Raw genomic sequence first — 18,035 nt, 5'->3', positions numbered from 1 at the left:
AATTAGTGGTGATGGTTGCATAACACTGTGAATGTACTAAAAGCCGAGGGATTATATATTTTTAAGTGGTGAATTTATGTTATGTGAATTTTACCTCAATTTAAAATGAAATCACCTGGAGAGCTTGTTAAAACAGTTGCTGGACCCCACCCCCGATTTTTTCTCAGGCGGCAGGTCCGTATGGGGTCTGAACGTTTGCATTTCTGGTAGGTTGCTGGGTGATGCTGAAGGTGGGACCACACTCTGAGGGGCTCTGATCCAGGCAGGTGGTCTGAGTGATGGAAGGATTCCTCCTTCGTATGTAAATCAGCACATCAAGGCTGTATTGATCCCCGTCCATGTTTCAAGAGTTTACTGCAGGTGATCCAGGGCTGAAATGATATCTGCAGTGAAGAACATAAGTTTTTTAAGTAACTGAACTTGGGATCAGATCTAGTCTCTTCCATCCCCTAACTGAGAACTCTTAAACAAGTCCCTTCACCTCATTTGCAAAATGGGAATAACAATACCTATCTCACTGTGTTGTTTTAAAATGTAAATTTAAAAAAGAGAGTATAAAGAAGAAGAAAATATTACAATGAAAAAGTACCCATCATATCATCTAGCTTAAAGCAGGCTCTCAAACAGTTATTCCAAAAAAATATGTAGAGTGTATATCAGTTCAATATAATTATATATGTTTATATATTTTATATAATTTCTATATGTGAATAAATATGCATGATGCATTTATATATGTGAATGTATTGTATTTCCAATATTTTACTTATATGGATGGAGAGGCAGTGTGGGGAGTAGGCGTGTCCAGTAGTTCCCTTGGCAAAGGTCCAGCAGGGGGAGAGTGGGAAGGGCTGGGGCCATACTTTAGTCATCATAGGATCCTCCTCAGAGCTTTAAATATAATAATTACTTCTCCAGTGAGTGAGTGGATGAATGAAGGAGTAGTGAACATACTATCCCAAAAGTTTCATTCTGCTATCATCAAAAGTTCAGAAGCAGAGTTGGTGTCTGGGAAGCAGGGAGATGAGCAAGCATTTCCCTGGAGGCATTCTTTTGTGTGGGCACATTGGAGAAATAGCAGTCTGAATAATCATTGTGCTGATAGATCCTGTCTGTGGATCCTGACACCGTGCTGGGGAGTGGATTCCATGTCTTGTTCAAGGTCCACTGGCCCATTTTTCATGCAAACCAATGAACTGCTCATTGAGTCCTTAAGCCAACAATCAGTGACATCTCTTGTGCACTAGGCACTGTGCAACCAGTGACCACTTAGACGTATTGTAAAAGGTGTTTAAATATGTATAAATTAGGATTCTATTGTAGTTACAGGACTCTGATATTTGGTATCATCAAATTCCCTTATCTCTTGAGATTTGAAATCATTTTATTTATTTTTAATTGAAACGCGGTTGATTTACAATGTTGTGTTAATTTCTGCTGTACAGCAAAGTGATTCAGTTATACATATTCATACATTCTTTTTTATATTCTTTCCCATTCTGGTTTATCACAGGATATTGAATATAGTTCCCTGTGCTAATACAGAAGGACCTTGTTGTTTATCCACTCTCTATATAATAGTTTGCATCTGCTAACCCCAAGCTCCCACTCCATCCCTCCCCCACCCCCCCTTCCCCTTGGCAACTACAAGTCTGTTCTCTGTGAGTCTGTTTCTGTTTCGTAGATAAGTTCATTTGTGTCATAGTTTAGATTCCACCTATAAGTGATATCAGATGGTATTTGTCTTTCTGACTTACTTCATTTAGTATGGTAATCTCTAGGTCCAATCATGTTGCTGCAAATGGCATTATTTCATTCTTTTTTATGGCTGAGTAGTATTCCATTGTGTATACGTACCACATCTTTATCCATTCATCTGTCGATGGACATTTAGGTTGCTTCCATGTCCTGGCTATCGTGAATAGTGCTGCTGTGACCATAGGGGTACAAGTATCTTTTTGAATTATAGTTTTGTCTGGATATATGCCCAGGGTGGGATTGTTTGATCCTATGGCAACTCTATTTTTAGTTTTTTGAGAAACAACCTCCATACTGTTTTCCATGGTGGCTACACCAGCTTACATTCCCACCAACAGTGTAGGAGGACTTCCTTTTCTCCACACCCTCTCCAGTATTTGTTATTTGTAGACTTTTTAACGATGGCCATTCTGACCGGCGTGAGGTGGGATCTCGGTGTAGTTTTGATTTGCATGAAATCATTTTAGATCACTGAATTCTGTTTACTGAGGGAGGGCCATCGGGTTAGATACAGTTTTTGGTTACTCTCTTCTTCCTTCCTACATACCGATCAACCAAGATGATCCCAGCAGAAGGGAGATGATAGGCAGACCCTTGCTTGTCAATCAACACTAGTTTGCTTAAAATAAATTTAAAAAAAAAAAAGTGTGGGGGAACAAGAGTTTGAAATTCTTATGAAAAGTACCTTCAGCCATTATCAGTGCTTGGCTCATGCAGGGCAAAGCTCCCTCCCCCATTGAATGATGCTCCACGGGAGTCTTTTGCCATCAGCCTGACCTCCAAGGGCTCAGGGGTCTTCTCTGGGGAGGGGGTCGCCCCTCTGGGTGTGTGTTACTGAAAGAAGAGCCTGCTGCTTTCTGCTGAACAAAGTCCTCCAGGCCACTCACACCTGCCCACATGCTTTTGCACTGGCTCCTTCCTCTGCCTGGACCGTTCTTCCTCCAGATGGTCTTCCACCTGTTCCCTCACATCCTTCTGGTGAGAGCCCCAGAGGCCTTCCCCTCCGTGAGGTCTTCCCTGACCACCCTCCCTAAAAGGTCAGCACCTCGCACATCCTCTCCCCCCGACCTGTCTTATTTTTCTCTTTAATGCTCATTCCTTTCTAATAAGGTAATTGATTCCCTTATCTTCTGTATTATTCGTCTGCCCCACTAGATGCAAGCTCCACCACGGCCAGGATTTGTGTATGTTTTATTCATTCCATCTGCCCAAAGCCTAGAACAATGCCTGGAACACAGTAGGTATTGAATAAATAATTGCAGAATAATTGAACGATGAGTGACAGGTTACTCTGCTTTTCTTCCTCTAAAGCCTGGCTTTCTCTAAATGCCCAAATAGGGCTCAGGAATATTCTCTCAGAGAGAAATAGTCACCTGTTCTCCATGATGAGAAATCATGAAAGGATGAAGGCAGTAAAGATACTCTGCAGGTACAAAATGCTCCTTGGACACATTGCCATTTGTCATCAAAAGAGAGGTCGTGGAGGATGGCAGAGGTGTTTCTCCATCCTCACGTAGAGGTGGGAATGTTGACCGGTCCAGTCCACAGAGAGGGCAGGAAGGTGTGGGGAAGGGTCGCTGGCCTTCGCAAGGGGCCTCCCCGGGGTCACTCTGAGAGAGTCAGAAAGGCCCAGATTGGAGGGAAAGAGGACCTGTTCACATGTGCTTTTGGCGCAGGAGCTGTGAGCCATGGCCGGCAGCTGCTGGAGGTTTTAATTATACTGACTTCGAAGGCAGGCGTCCTGCTGGTGAAATCGGGTTACACGCTGCGAGGCCCGGCTCTGTGTTGTGAGTGATGGTGAGCAAGGGTCAGTTTCAGTGTCGGTGAACTCATCCACACCTTGTTTGGCATCTGAGGAGAACGTTGCTGCTTTGTTGTTACAGCAGAGGCACCTGGAGGAATTAGCGCCTGGACGCTCTTCCTCGGAGCAAGGCTGGAAAGCTGTGAATTGGGTGGGTGCTATTCCTCCACGATTCTAAATGAGAGAGAACTTTAAAAGCACCTGGGGTTTGTCCTTCAACAGAATAGGAAAAAACTAAGAGAACTAGAAATGTATTATTATGCAGATAACTCGACTTCTATCTGACCACATCCAGCACAGACACGAAAAGAGTCGTTTTTTTTTGCTAACAGTTGATCTGTTCTCCTCTCCCAAATACTCTGAATTTTAAATCCTGGACTTAAACTGATCTCACTCATCTTGCTTCTATCCCTTTTTTTTAAATGTCAATCCCCCCAAAAACCCAAAATGTATTTGTTGTTTTGAAAGACAGTGAGATGGGCGGGCTCGTCGGAGCTGTTTCTGGAGCTGGCTTCAGCCCTCTAATCCCCGGACGCTCGTGGGCATGTTCTGCTCACTTGCGAAGCAGGGTGATTGATACCCCTCTTTCACTGCGCTTCTGTTAATCTTGCTATAAACTGCTGTTAATCTTGCTTATAAACCATTCCCGAGGCTTACAATTTCTCCTTGTGTCTTTCCTAATTAACTTTAACATTTTCTAGAAATCAGTGCCCTCCCAGAATGAACTGGTCAGATTTCATCACAGCACCTGGTTGGGTATCATTGAGTGAGAATGAGGTTTAGTCTCCTGGGTCAGGCCTTGAGATAGAGGCATCCTGGGAAATGCTTACACTGGAGAAGATTCCATCTCTTCCACTGCAAAGCGAAGTACTGCTCTCAATTCCCTGTGTGATGTATTGTCATCTTTTCAACACAAAGCTCTTCTAAATGGACAAAATTACACTTTTTCTTGTGGCTCATCATCTGAACCTATTCAGTATCACTTTTGATACCAGGAACAATCAATCTGTCTGCCCAGGAAAGTTATAAAGGTTTCGAAAGGAACTTTGTTACAGCACTACAGCTAAGTCCTGGTTTATTGTCTTTGTATCCAAGAGCAAGACTTGCATGTATTGATTTACTTGTAGATTAGAATTATACTTCAGAGTTAATAACCTGAGATTGATAGAGAACACTTGGGGAGATAGTGCGGTGTTACCAGTTTGGCCCTGGAACTCATCATGATCTTGAAGTGTTGCCAGACTCGATCAATGAATGGTGGCTAGTCGGCGGTCTTCAGGGAAACCTAGCGGCACACATGGGTTTGGCCAATTGATTGGGGTCCAATTATAATGTCATCCTGTCTTCATGGGAGAGGGTGCTTGGGCTTGCTGGTCAGCAGGTCCTGCTTCCTCACTAAGTAATAAAACCTGGCTTTCTGGTGTGCGTAGCCCTTATGATAATCGCTGCCTAAGACCTGGGAAAACGCATTCGTAAAAGAGAGTCAGATGCTTTATATACGTTAGGGACCACTAGCTGCTGTGGGAAACAAACCCCTAATTTCAGGGGCTTACCGTCATAGAGATGTGTTTCCCTTGCATGTGACGCCACGGCGCTCTGTGCTGTCAGTGAGTCAGGACCAGGTGCTGTGTCTGGCTCGTCCCCCTCCTGGGACGTTGGACTGGTCTGAGCCCAGCTGGCAGCAGGGGAAAGGAAGGAACAGCTACTTAACTGCCTTCGGCCAGAAGTGACGCATGTCATTTCCCCTCTGCTAATTCCATCACCAAGAATTATCACACAGCCCACCCGGGAGCGAGGCGGGTGGCACAGCCCCTCCGGACCGTGGAAGGGGGAGCACGAGCTTTGCAGGGAAGTTGGCCAACTCGGCCACATCCCTATGTAGCCCTGGTTTTTCGAGGCAAGGGCAGCACCTGCACTTCTGACCACCTCCATTCTCTCAGAGCTGTGCCTGGGGAGACAGTGGTTTGCCCTTTATAGGCCCAAACCAGTATCAGCCGGCTGTGACCCACCATGGGGATTGTGTCTGTGAAGCCGTGGAGTTGATAAGCTCAGTCATTTGTACCTTCCTCCTCCCTTGGGATAATGATTGCCTTCATTATTTATTTTTTAACTGAAGTATAGTTGATGTACAATGTTATGTTAGTTTCTAGTGTACAGCACAGTGATTCAGTTATATATACTTTTTCAGATTCTTTTCACTTACAGATTATTACAAGATATCGAATATAGTTCCCTGTGCTCTACAGTAGGTCCTTGTTGTTTATCTATTTTATATATAGTAGTTTGTATCTGCTAATCCCAAACTCCTACTTTATCTCCCCCTGCCTTTCCCCTTTGGTAACCATAAATTTGTTTTCTATGTCTGTGAGTCTGTTTCCGTTTTGTAAATAAGTTCATTTGTATCATTTTTTAGATTCCAAGTATAAGTGATATCAGATGATATTTGTCTTTCTGTCTGACTTACTTCACTTAGTATGATAATCTCTAGGTCCATCCATGTTGCTGCAAATGGCATTATTCTTTTTCATGGCCGAGTACTATTCCATTGTATATGTCAATATATATGTACCACATCTTCTTTATCCACTCATCTGTCGATGGACACTTAGGTTGCTTCCATGTCTTGGCTATTGTAAATAGTGCTACTATGAAATTGGGGTGCACGTATCTTTTTGAATTAGTTTTCATCTTTTCTGGATATATGCCCAGGAATGGGATTGCAGGATCATATGGTAGCTCTATTTTTAGTTTTTTCAGGAATCTCCATACTGTTTGTCATAGTGGCTGTACCAGCTTACGTTTCCACCAACAGTGTAGGAGGGTTCCCTTTTCTCCACACCCTCTCCAGCATTTATTATCTGTAGACTTTTTGATGATGGCCTTTCCGATCAATGAAGTTAGAACACTCCCTCACACCATACACAAAAATAAACTCAAAATGGCTTAAAGACTTAAATGTACTTTTTTCATCTTTGTACTTTCCAATGTGAACATAGATAGCGTTCGTATTACAAGCTACAGATCCTAAGCATTCACTTTCCATTATATCATTTCACACAGAACTATTAATGGTGTCTGTAATGAGACACAATCTAAAGTTGTTGATCTGAAAACCATCCAAAGGTCATTTCTTTTTGGATAAAGCACTTCCTCATCAGTGGTGTTGGAACTGTGCAGGACTGGACCTCAGGGTGTAGTCGAAGGTGCCTCATTTTACACCGCTCAAGCCTTTGTTCACTGAGACTAACAGTGGCCACCCAGGCAGATGGCGCCCGTGGGTACCACGCACAGCTGCACGAGAAGGATGCGTGAGGCCTTTCAGTGCCCTGACGACTGATGTCCTGGCTCTTCCCTGCAGGTTCCCGTTCCCCATGGTGTTCAGCAGCTGCAGCAGGAAGGACCTGGAGGCCAGCCTGGAGAAGGGCATGGGTATGTGCCTCTTTAACCTGCCGGAAGTGACGCAGTCCTTCGGGGGCCGGAAGTGCGGGAATGGATACGTCGAAGAAGGAGAGGAGTGTGACTGTGGGGAACCGGAGGTGAGAGAGACGTTTCCAGAATGTTGGTCTCGCGTTCGCGGCTGGGCCAAGAAGCAAGACCTTGAAGGAATTGTGCGGTAGAATGAAAGTGCTAGAAATGCAGGATGGAAAACTCCTACATGACCACCTTGAACAAACTTCATAAGCCAGGGTGGCCTTCTTGAATTTTAAGTATTGCATAGAATAAGTTGTCTCACTGGTTTAACAAGATAAAGAATCTTCTCTGTTGAAGGACGCAGTAGCGTAGGCAGGATGAGGGCAAGAACAACGAAAAAGCATTTAGCTTTGAGTTTGATAGAGAAGAAAGCCTTGGAATGCTGGCTTCAAATGGCTAGTAAGTACCAAGTCTTTCTCTCTGTACGGGGTGCACCCGAGGGGAATTTGAATAAGCAGTGTTCGTTTTTAACCAAGAGCTTCTTCCCAAGTTGAAATTCTGCTCCAGCTGCCACAGCTTCCTCTGTATGGACGACCTGAGGCGCCCAGGCTCCTGCCTGTCTTCTTGTTAGCTTTCAGAAGAAATAAGCGAAAGCGGGGAACATTCTTATCCAGCAAAAGGCGTATTTAACCCTGTTTTCCAGCCAGTGTCAGGGCATTTTCTCATTTCTGTAGGGCCCAAGATAAAGTTAATCAACATCAAAATTATAACAGCCATTTTTAAATCTCTGAATAATCTTGGGAAGGAAAGAGAAAGACAGGACACAGTGAGACCACCTGGTGAAAGAAGTACCCCCTCAAAACTTGGAGGTCGATTTAGAATAAATCAAAGCCAGTCGTTTGTATAGCAGGCTGTCTCCATGTGGGAGTCCCTCCCTGAGAGCTTGTGCAAGCTGCAGTGGTAGTCAAGTTCAAGATGGGCTTAGCTAAATTCACAAACCGGCTTGATGAGGGCTTAGGAAGAGCATGTCTTGGAGGGCTGCTCTGAAAGGGGGATTCGGGGATGGAAGGGAACTTGTGCTGAGACTCTGTGTTCCTGTGTTCATCAAACAAGCAGCTGGTTATAGAACCTTCATCATGTCCAATCTCCAGGTCTCTGAGCTTTCCCACATCAGCAGGAATGATCCTGGTCTCCATCTGACCACTTCTGTAAGAATATTGGGAGTGAATATAAGTTCTAGGGGATGGGGGTTGCAGAGATGGTTTGATGAAATGTTTTTGTGCCCTTGCCAAAATCAGGATTCATCCAAGGTCACAGTGCTGTCCACAGCGGCGTTCAGTTTTGCTCACAGTGCGTAGAGAATGGTTACTATGCAGGAACAAAGTCCTAAGTCCTCACAGAAACTCTTTTTCAGATTAGCAGAGGAAAACTTGAAACCGTCATGGGATGGGTTATGCAAAGCGGAAATTGCTTGGAGACTTTTTCTAATTGCTTAAAGAAAAAAACAAAATTAGTTTAAATTACCCCTATTTCTCAGGAGAGGTCATGTTGACTTGAAATGGTTATCTTTTATCTGAACTCCTTGTAATTGTTTGTTAATCTAAATAAATTTGACAGCTCTTCCTGGAGCCATGAACTCTCAGGTTTGGAATGACTCTATTAGCCATCATTTATTCCATATGCCAGCACTGCCACCAGCATCCCTGCCACCCTCCCCATCACCACTGTTACCATGTCCACCACCACCCCACCATCATCACCACTACTGCCACCGCCATCACCTCAACCCCACCACTAGCGTCACCACCGCCACCATCATGTCAGCAAATGCTTGAGTGCCTGAAATTCGCCAGCCTGCTGTTGTGGTCTTCTCTTTTACCTCCATCAAGAAGTCACTCAGCTTTCCCAGGGTGTTTACTGTCTCTCCAGGCAGCTCATTGCAGGACAGCTTTGAAGAACTCAAACTCTTTGCTTACGTAAGAGCTGTGTTCTCCCTCCATGTAATTCCCAACTGTATATTTCTGTGCTTAGGGTCCTTATTTGAGGATTCTTTTTTTTTTTTTTTTTTAATTTGTTTATTTATTTATTTATGGCTGTGTTGGGTCTTCGCTTCTGTGCGAGGGCTTTCTCTAGTTGTGGCAAGCAGGGGCCACTCTTCATCGCGGTGCGCGGGCCTCTCACTATCGCGGCCTCTCTTGTTGCGGAGCACAGGCTCCAGACGCGCAGGCTCAGTAGTTGTGGCTCACGGGCCCAGCTGCTCCGCGGCATGTGGGATCTTCCCAGACCAGGGCTCGAACCCGTGTCCCCTGCATTGGCAGGCGGATTCTCAACCACTGAGCCACCAGGGAAGCCCCTAGGGTCCTTATTTAATAGGAGAAGTTCTTGCTATCTGAAGAGAACTCTCGTTCTCCTCATCCAAAGTTCTTTCTTCCAAGAAATCTTTCAAAGTCGCAGGCAAGCCTTTTGCCTCAATTCTTAGTTTTCTTTCATTTTTTTAAAAATTTCTTTTTAAAGTTTAAGCTCAAACTGTGTCTGAGGGTATGAAAGCCCATTTCCCAGTTTCCAAGCTGACCAAAACTTTTAGTCAGACCTGTGGACCTGGGTTCTTTACCCCCCACTCAGTGCTCAGGCCCTGGAAATATCCATCATGCCTTTGTTTCATATTGGCCTACGCATCCCCTGGACCATAAAGACGTCCAGTGTCACCACGTCAGTGAGTAAACGGGGTCAGAACAACTGCCCCAGCTCATGACTGGAACCAGTTTCTGTTCCTTTGCTCCCAGAAATAATGGCCACTATTTTCAAGAAGGTGCATTATTGTCTTAACTCCAGTTCATTGTGATTAAGAATCTCTGTCTACTACCTACAACCCAAGAATGACAATTAGGGCATTTGCTGAGAATTCTCTAATGGCTTCATTCATTACTCTTTCTTCTTTGGAGACTTAGTGTTCGTTGGCTCTGCTGAACTTCTCTATTGAGCACTAAACTAATAAATGCATCAACAGATGAAGAATTTGTCTCTTCTGATAAATAGAGTTCTGCGGAAGGAACAGATTCTGGGTAGTTAAAAGGCAAATGAATGCTGAAGTCTTCTGTCCAGGGCACTGGATTTACATCCACCATGAGGATATCCTGACAACTTGCTCATTCTTCCAAGCTAATAGGGTTGGGAAAGCAGCCTTATCTCCTTGTTTAAAGTCAATAGGACGCCAGTAGCTTGCAAATATCTTTTAAACTTAGTTATCTCTCTCACATTATCAATCCCCTTTGAAGTCAAAACCATTCTGCTTGGCTGCGTTTCCATTTGAACTGCTGCGTATATTATTTAGCGATTTGGTGGGGGAGGTGGGAGTTAGTTCTTAAAGGATCTTAGGACCCAGTTTTAGGATGGCTGATTTAACTTAGAAGTGCAAGGAAGTCTGTAATTTGGCTAATGTGTTATTGGGAGAGCCATTTAGACCATGATGTACAGGACAGTACTGCTGTACGTGTGATGGTACTGACCAGGAGTGCCATTGATGGCCTCCGTTTAAAACAACAAAACCAGTTCCTAAATGTTTTAGGATTGTAAGTCCATGAGTTAGAAACCTTTACCGTCCTGAAAGCTATGACTTCTGGTTGGCAGTTTTATCTTATTGTATATATTACACACTCCGGATGTTTATAAAGTCCTTGAGCAAATTTAAAATTTAATAATTTGGGATGTATGTATAATAGGAGCAAACAGGAAAAGGGAGCGTCAGTCATAGAGTTTTACAAAGGGTACAGTTCAGATATCTGGTGAGCCATAAATCGTCTGGATTATCAACGTTTTATTCATTGCATTTATGATACTAATAAATTCATTCGTGGAAGACGGTTTTGGGGAGTAAACTATTATACTATTAAAATAGTATGTGATGGGCTTCACTCTAGCCATAGTATATAAATTCTTCAGCACATATCATATTAAATAAAATAAAAGGACATTGATAAATTCAATCCTGAAGACTCTATTGAACCCTTCTTTCTCATGATAATCAATTTCTTCTAAAATGTGTAAACTCCGAGTTACTGGAATGTTCTAAAGCACCAGATGTCATAAATATACTGGATAGATACGTATAGGCCTTTTGTTGAGAGCTAAGCAAAAGGTATCAATCTCTTGTTTCATTTTGTTAGAAAAAATTAGGTGGCTGTGAAGCACAGCATAACAAAGGAGTTCACTTCCTCTCTCGTGTTCATTTCACAGAGGACAATCCAGCTACTGTTTGATCTGTTTAAATCCTTTGCAGATCAATGGGCACAGCCCACGGATCTCCTTCCCGCCCCTTGCTCATTCTGAGGTGCATTTCTGACCTGAGGAGGGTCTCATCAGGTGAGACAGCCCACCTGTGCTGAGCAAGAGTCCAGCTACCAGGTCTGGTTGGATTGCAGGGAACCGTGGTTCAAACGCAATTGATTGGACTTCATTTCCTGCCAATATGCTCTAGATTAAACTCTGGATCAGTCTTTGAAGGGTAAAGTTTGTATGCATCTATGTAGATTTTTAAATAAGTAAGTTCACAGGACTCCAGTGGTCCTGGTATGATTCACTGCATTAAGGCCGGCAGTCATCAGACAGACCCACACACACACACAGCCTCACCCGCTGCTGACATGAATGGCCTCGTGAGCCAACCAGCCTTCCTGTCCGGGTCCCTCACCCCATCATGAAAGATGCTTGAGTGCTACTGACTTTTCCCAGGGACACGCACTCCCGGGCAGTTCATAAACACTTACCAGAAGCTTTGCTTTCTTCCAGAGGAAGATAATCCTCAGTCCGGCTAGTTTTCATCTCAAGAGCCAGGCCCTCTGGTTCTTTCTTCCCTTTTCAGTCACTTAAGGTGCGACCTTTGCTTTCTGTGAGTATCTATGCCATGTGACCCTGTCAAACCCGTTCCCGTCTCCAGGAGTGTCTGAATCTCTGCTGCAACGCCACCACCTGTACCCTGAAGCCAGATGCTGTCTGCGCGCACGGACTGTGCTGTGAAAACTGCCAGGTGAGTCCTGCCGGTCCCAAGGTCACCCGTGCAGTCAGCTGGTTCAACAGTGACGCAGGGCAAGCCATTGGACAGGGCGACTTCCCAGCACTCGCTGCTGTGGAAACTGTAATCCTTATTACGCAAGTTGGTACCATCTATCTCCTATTTTTATTATCTTCCAATCCTCCTGTGAAATGCATATTCTAATGCTAAGTCATCTGCGATAAAGTATTTATTTATGAGCTGAAAAGTAAGTAGACCGAAGAACTCCAGCTCCACGTTAAGTGTTCCGGGTCTGCTGTTGGAGGAAGGTTTCGAGAACCAATCCCCGCTGCTGTGGGGACTCACGCCGGGTCCCTCTTCTCCATCCCAAGAACATGTGCCTGCTGGGTGAGGAGCTGCGTGGATTGTTCCAGGGATTTCGTGTCAACGTCTTGATCTTGACGTGCCCCCAACAGGAGGTGCTGGCTGACCCAGCCCAGCCAAGAGTGGCAGTTTTATACTTTTGCCATTTTCTGCCACCATGCCTGCATTCGTTTTGGCAATTCCGTTGTTTGTCTCATTATTCAGAGCTGAGATCTGCCAGAGTCAAAGCCTGAGCTTTTGATTCCAAGGTTCCAAGGGTAGACTTTTATTTCCTTTTAATTAAGCAATTGATCTTGGCATTCTGCTTGCAGGAAACTCCCTTTTAGTGACCCAAGTAGAGCACAGTGCTTGAGAAGTGCATTACGACATTTTACATTCAGCTTTAAAGTATCCTTCATCCCCTTCTTACTCGTAATTAACTTATGGCGAACGAAGGTTGAAAGAAGCTGGCACCCCTTGCACACAGCAGCTGGTGGTGGAGGTGCCTGGAGGAGGCTTGGGGGTGGAGCAGGTCACTGGTTGCGTGACCTCAGACAAGCCACCCTGAGCCGTAAGTTCTTCAACCGCAAAATGATGAGGCATTGTTTGGCATTGTTGTTCCTAACATCCTGTACAGCTCCCTTGCTTTGCTTCTCTACACGCCCCTGTAAAGTCCTACAGACAGCTTTCTAGCTCTCTGATTTGATGGCAAAGTAAAATCGCTGTTGTAAGTGTGCCCTTGGAATTATTTTTGTCACCTTGCCCGCAAAGGCTAACGCTTTAAGCTCAAACGTCTTCTTAAAACACATGATGGTGTTGGTGTCCAGAGATCTTGTTCTTAAGAATCAATGGGTCCATCAGGCAGCACCCGCTTCCCCCCCTCTGAGGTGCCAGGTGCCAGCAACCAGCTTGTCTGCTCACCAGAAAACCCTGATGTTGCGTGAAATTAAAAAGAGGCTGATCTCAGTTACCCCCCATAATGGAAAGGTGAGCCTTGGAGCCCAGAGCAAGACTGTTTATTTAATGAGCTCTCTCTGCGGTGAAGGGAACTTCCTTTGAAATCCTCGCCCCTCTATATGAAGCTGCAAGAGGGTGGTCCTGCTCCTATCCACCCCCGGAGTGTTGCTGAGACCCTGCCCTTTCCCGCAGTCACGAGCTATAAACGGCCCTCTCCTTTCAGCTGAAACCTGCAGGAACGGCGTGCAGGGACTCTAGCAACTCCTGCGACCTCCCGGAGTTCTGCACGGGGGCCAGTCCTCACTGCCCGGCCAACGTGTACCTGCACGATGGGCACCCGTGTCAGGGGGTGGACGGCTACTGCTACAACGGCATCTGCCAGACCCACGAGCAGCAGTGCATCACCCTCTGGGGACCAGGTACGTGGCCACCACCACCTGGGCGCAGAGGGCCGGGGCCAGGGGACCCGCTCTCTGTTTCCACGAGCATCCCTCCTGGAGCGCGCTTTCGAAAAAGCTTCCTTCTGTTCAGCTGGAGCGATTGGCTCTCTGGTGGGACTGGGGCCCTGCCAGGCACTGGGCACGCAGAAGTGGGTGCTGCCCAGAGCCCGCCCCAAGGAGCTCAGTCCCGTCCAGCCAGAGATGTGTGAGCACCTACTGTGTGCCTGTGGGGTGAGAGGGATAAACCAGCCAGGACCGCTGCTCTCAGACAGCTTATCAGGGAGTTGGGCAGACAGACGGCAGAACTTCCCACCACCGCCCTGACTGTGTTAGTGCTTCTTAGAGCCCAAGCGAGGACCCCAACCAAGGGCAGAGGGTGCTGGAGAGAAAGTCAGTGCTGCTGGAGGGCCGGGGGGCTGCCTTGGGAAGGCCCAGGGCAGACCTGATGTGTGAGTCTGTGATGGGGAAGGATGTGCAGAGGGGTGGCCCAGAGTGGGAGGCCCGGGCTCCAGAGGAAGAACACGGAGACAGATGTTTAACGGCCCTGAACACCTTTGAGGTTCTTTTCAAGTTTTTTTTCTTAATTTATTTATTTTGTTTTATTTATTTTTGGCCGCGTTGGATCTTTGTTGCTGCGTGCGGGCTTTCTCTAGTTGCGGCGAGCGAGGGCTACTCTTCGTTGCGGTGCGCGGGCTTCTCACTGTGGTGGCTTCTCTTGTTGCGGAGCACGGGCTTTAGGCATGCAGGCTCAGTAGTTGTGGCTTGCAGGCTCAGTAGTTGTGGCGCATGGACTTAGTTGCTCCGTGGCATGTGGGATCTTCCCAGACCAGGGCTCGAATCGTGTCCCCTGCATTGGCAGGCGGATTCTTAACCACTGTGCCACCAGGGAAGCCCCCCTCTGTGGCTCTTGAAGGCAGAGTGACAACGTGTGTCCCAGAAAAAGCACCCAGGTGGGAAGGTGGCCAGGAAGCGGCCGCTGCGTGATTGGATCCCTTAGAGACTGTTCACCACTTCCCAGGCATGGGCCGCTGGGCCCGGGCTCCATGTGGTTTGGCCCTTGTAACCCTCCCATGACCCCTGAGGGAGAGACAATGACTACAGCTTTATGGAAGGCGAAGCTCAGACTCAGAGGCTGGAAGTTACTTCCCAAGGTCATGAGGCTGGGATGTGAACCCAGGTCCTTGTGACCAGAGCCCAGGTGTCGTTCTCACACTGCGCCGTCACCCCAAAGAGCCAGTGAACGGAAGTCCCACAGGTGCTCTACAATTAAATGGATGCACAGATGTGAAAGGGGGAAGACTGAGTCCCCTGTGTCTCTCTCCTCCGCTGCCCCGTCTTCTGGGGGCAGAGATCCAGGGCCTGGTGGGCAGGCCAGGGCGTGGGCTTGTCACCCCAGGGTTGGCCGCTTGTCTCCTGCGTTGAGTATTCTGGCAGTGAATCCCACAGGGTATTTTCCAATACTGTGGCCCAAACTATCTTGTCGTTCTTCTCCCTCTCCCCGTTGGTGGCAGGGTGACCTGAGTTCTGGCCAGAGGCCCCAGCTGTGGCAAGGGCACTGTGACCAGCCAGGCCCAGGCAGAGGGCCAGGCAAGCTCAGGCTCTGCAGGGGAGAGAAGTCCGATACGGGCCTTTGTCAGACTTTATGGTGAGGTTTTGGGTCTAGCGGTGATGAAGGAAGTAAACGAGGGCAGAAAACAATGACTACACCTCAGAGCTTGGGTTTTCAATGTGACGTGAAAGCAGTGACTCAAGCGTTGGGAACAGGGCAGATGTTTCTTGGGGCTGGGGCCAGTCATGGAGCCCACCCACCACCCCCCCAAGCCAAAGATGCCCTTGTGCACTGGGAACTTTCTGAGGGAGAAGAGAGAGCAGCCTGGATGCAGCAACAAGGGCTAACACAGCCTCCATTTATCCCGTTCTCTGGAGAGTTCTTCCAATGCCTCAGGTTTCACGGATGTGCTTGGGCAGGTGGAAGGAGAAGCTGGTGGTGCCTGGAGCCTTAGTGCTTTGTCTTTGGGCCCTGGCCTCCTCCCTGGCTAGGCAGGAGGGCCCAGGCAAGGTAGGGCTTACAGCTTCCAAAGCTTTTCAATGACAAGCACAAAGTAGGCACTCACTATACACATGTCACATGGTTGTATGGGCTCTGAATGGCTTAGTGACTTCAGACAGCTTTTAGCCAAGTGGGGTCACTTTGGGACAGTGGCTCCTGCTGCAGGCCAAATCTTCATGGCCTGAAGCATCCCTAGTGGCCGTCCCTTCCCAGCCTTTCTCCGGACTCGGTAATCTCCCCTTCTCGAGTTACAAGGGATCTTATAACATTCCCTTCCAAGGAGCATTCCATGGCCAGAGCACACACAGCACTTGGAGCTTTTGGAGTGAAATGTGGTCTTCGGTGCCCTGCTGTATTAGAGCGTCTGGCCCCAGTTCCAGAGTGAGGTCAGATGGAGCCCCGCCGTCCCCTCTGAGCTCCCACCACCGAGTGACTCAGCTGGCTGCGTGCCTTTGATTCATGGTGACCAAGGCTGGTATTCATTATCTCATCCGATTAGTCCTCCTCGAGCTGCCTGACCAGAGACAGACCCAGACAGGCAGACAAACTGACAGCGTGACTCACAGGCTGAGCTTTTCAAAAGCAGTAGGCAGTTACCTGCTTGGAACCCTCAACATCCTTGTGAGCGAGGGTGGGGACCCCGGGGACCGCACCACCCCCAGAGCAGGGACTGCCTCCCCGGGGCTCCGGGCCGGCCCCTCCTCTCCCCTCCCATCGTCACCCTGGTGACTGAGGACGCTTTTCCCCGGGCGACGGTGGGCTTGCCGTGAGGGGGCCGTGGCACATAGACTGAACATCTCTGACGTCAGAAATTCCGAGTTCCTGGAAACAACCAGCACGGGGACCAGGCTTGGGGGAGCCCCTCAGGCTGGTGACTTCCTGGGGTTCCGTCTACCTCGGCCAACCCCTTCGTAGTTCTTCCAATCACCACACAGACTTCCTCGGGAGAGCAGAGAACTTAGTGCCACCACCAGCTGTGGCACTGGTACAGTGGCCCTCTGTACCAGGGGGCTTCTTAGAAGGGCCTTCACCCACCCCCTTTGCAAATGTGGTGTGCTCCTTTCCTTATATCAGTGTGGCGGCCTCACTGTCCGGTTCAAGGGCACTGTGTGAGTTTCCTGTGTGTGCTCTAACTCAGTGGCTTACGACAACACAGATTTATCATCTTCTAGTTCTTGGGGTCAGACGTCCTAAAATCAAGATGCTGGCAGGGCAGTGTTACCTTCGGAGGCTCTAGGGGAAAATCTGTCTCCTGGCCTTTTCCAGCTTTGAGAGGCCGCCTGCAATTCCTTGGCCCCTGGCCCCTTCGTCCACCTTCAAGTCCAGCAGCACAGAATCTTCAAATCTCTGTCTCTCTCTGACTTCTGCTTTTGTGGTCAAATTTCCTTCTCTGACTCTGGCCCTCCTGCCTCCTTCTGGTAAAGGACCCTTTGTGATTATATTGGACCAGATCACCCAGCATCGTCTCCCCATCTCAAGATCCGTAACTTAATCACATCTTCAAAGTCCCTTCTGCCAAGTAAGGTCACATAGTCACAGGTTCCAAGGATTAGGACATGGACCCCTTTGGGGGGCCATTTTCTGGCTACCATAGGCATTGAACAGACCACTTATTGGCAGGGTGACCTTCAGCAGGCTACTCAACCTTGTTGTACCTCGTCTGTAAAGTGGGGAGAGTAATATGTCTACCGCACGGGTGTATCATTGTCCTCCAACATAGCTTATTATCTATTTCATATATGTGAGTATATTACATGTATATATCACACGCAGTAGCATGCAGCTTGCGCAGTGCCTGGGGCCGTGGGGAGGGCTGAGATCTGGTGGGAAGAGAGAGGGGGCTCAGCCTGGGGTGAAAGAGGTAGGGGAGCCAAGCAGGAAGCCTCCAGGCCGAGGTTGCCCTGGAGTAGTCATTGCCGGGGTGGGAGAGGAGGAGATTTCCTGCGTGTGGAACAACAAGGGCCAAGGTGCACAGGAACAGGGGGCCGTCGCAGGGAACTGCGGGCACTTCGGCTTGTCCAGAGCTTGGGCTGTGACCTGGAGAGCAGAGAACCCCGTCTGCCACCCCCTTCTCTCATTTGCTAGCTATTGAACGATGTCCTGCTATTGTGAGATGCTGACCAAGAGCCCTGGTCTGCCAGAGTGACATACTTCCCCCAGTCCCAGTGCCCTCTAGCCTAGACCTGCAGTAGAGTCGGGACGTGACCGTCACAGTTCCAGGGGCAGAGGTCACTTCCTCGGCCAGGTCCTGGCCATCTAGATGTGCCA

General features: G+C 47.7%; 1 protein-coding gene across 1 annotated transcript in view; it reads left to right on the top strand.

The window, feature by feature from the left end:
• The window catches only part of ADAM12 (ADAM metallopeptidase domain 12), a 388,450-nt gene that overhangs the window by 320,416 nt on the left and 49,999 nt on the right, over positions 1–18,035 (top strand). The window contains exons 12-14 of the mRNA XM_068548756.1: positions 6,918–7,095; positions 11,904–11,993; positions 13,501–13,696. Coding sequence (XP_068404857.1) covers positions 6,918–7,095; positions 11,904–11,993; positions 13,501–13,696 — 464 coding nt within the window. The remainder of the gene's footprint in view (positions 1–6,917; positions 7,096–11,903; positions 11,994–13,500; positions 13,697–18,035) is intronic.

The sequence above is a fragment of the Eschrichtius robustus genome, chromosome 7, assembly GCF_028021215.1.
Source record: "Eschrichtius robustus isolate mEscRob2 chromosome 7, mEscRob2.pri, whole genome shotgun sequence".
Classification (NCBI taxonomy): Eukaryota; Metazoa; Chordata; class Mammalia; order Artiodactyla; family Eschrichtiidae; genus Eschrichtius; species Eschrichtius robustus.
This window is presented reverse-complemented; position numbering and strand designations above follow the sequence as displayed.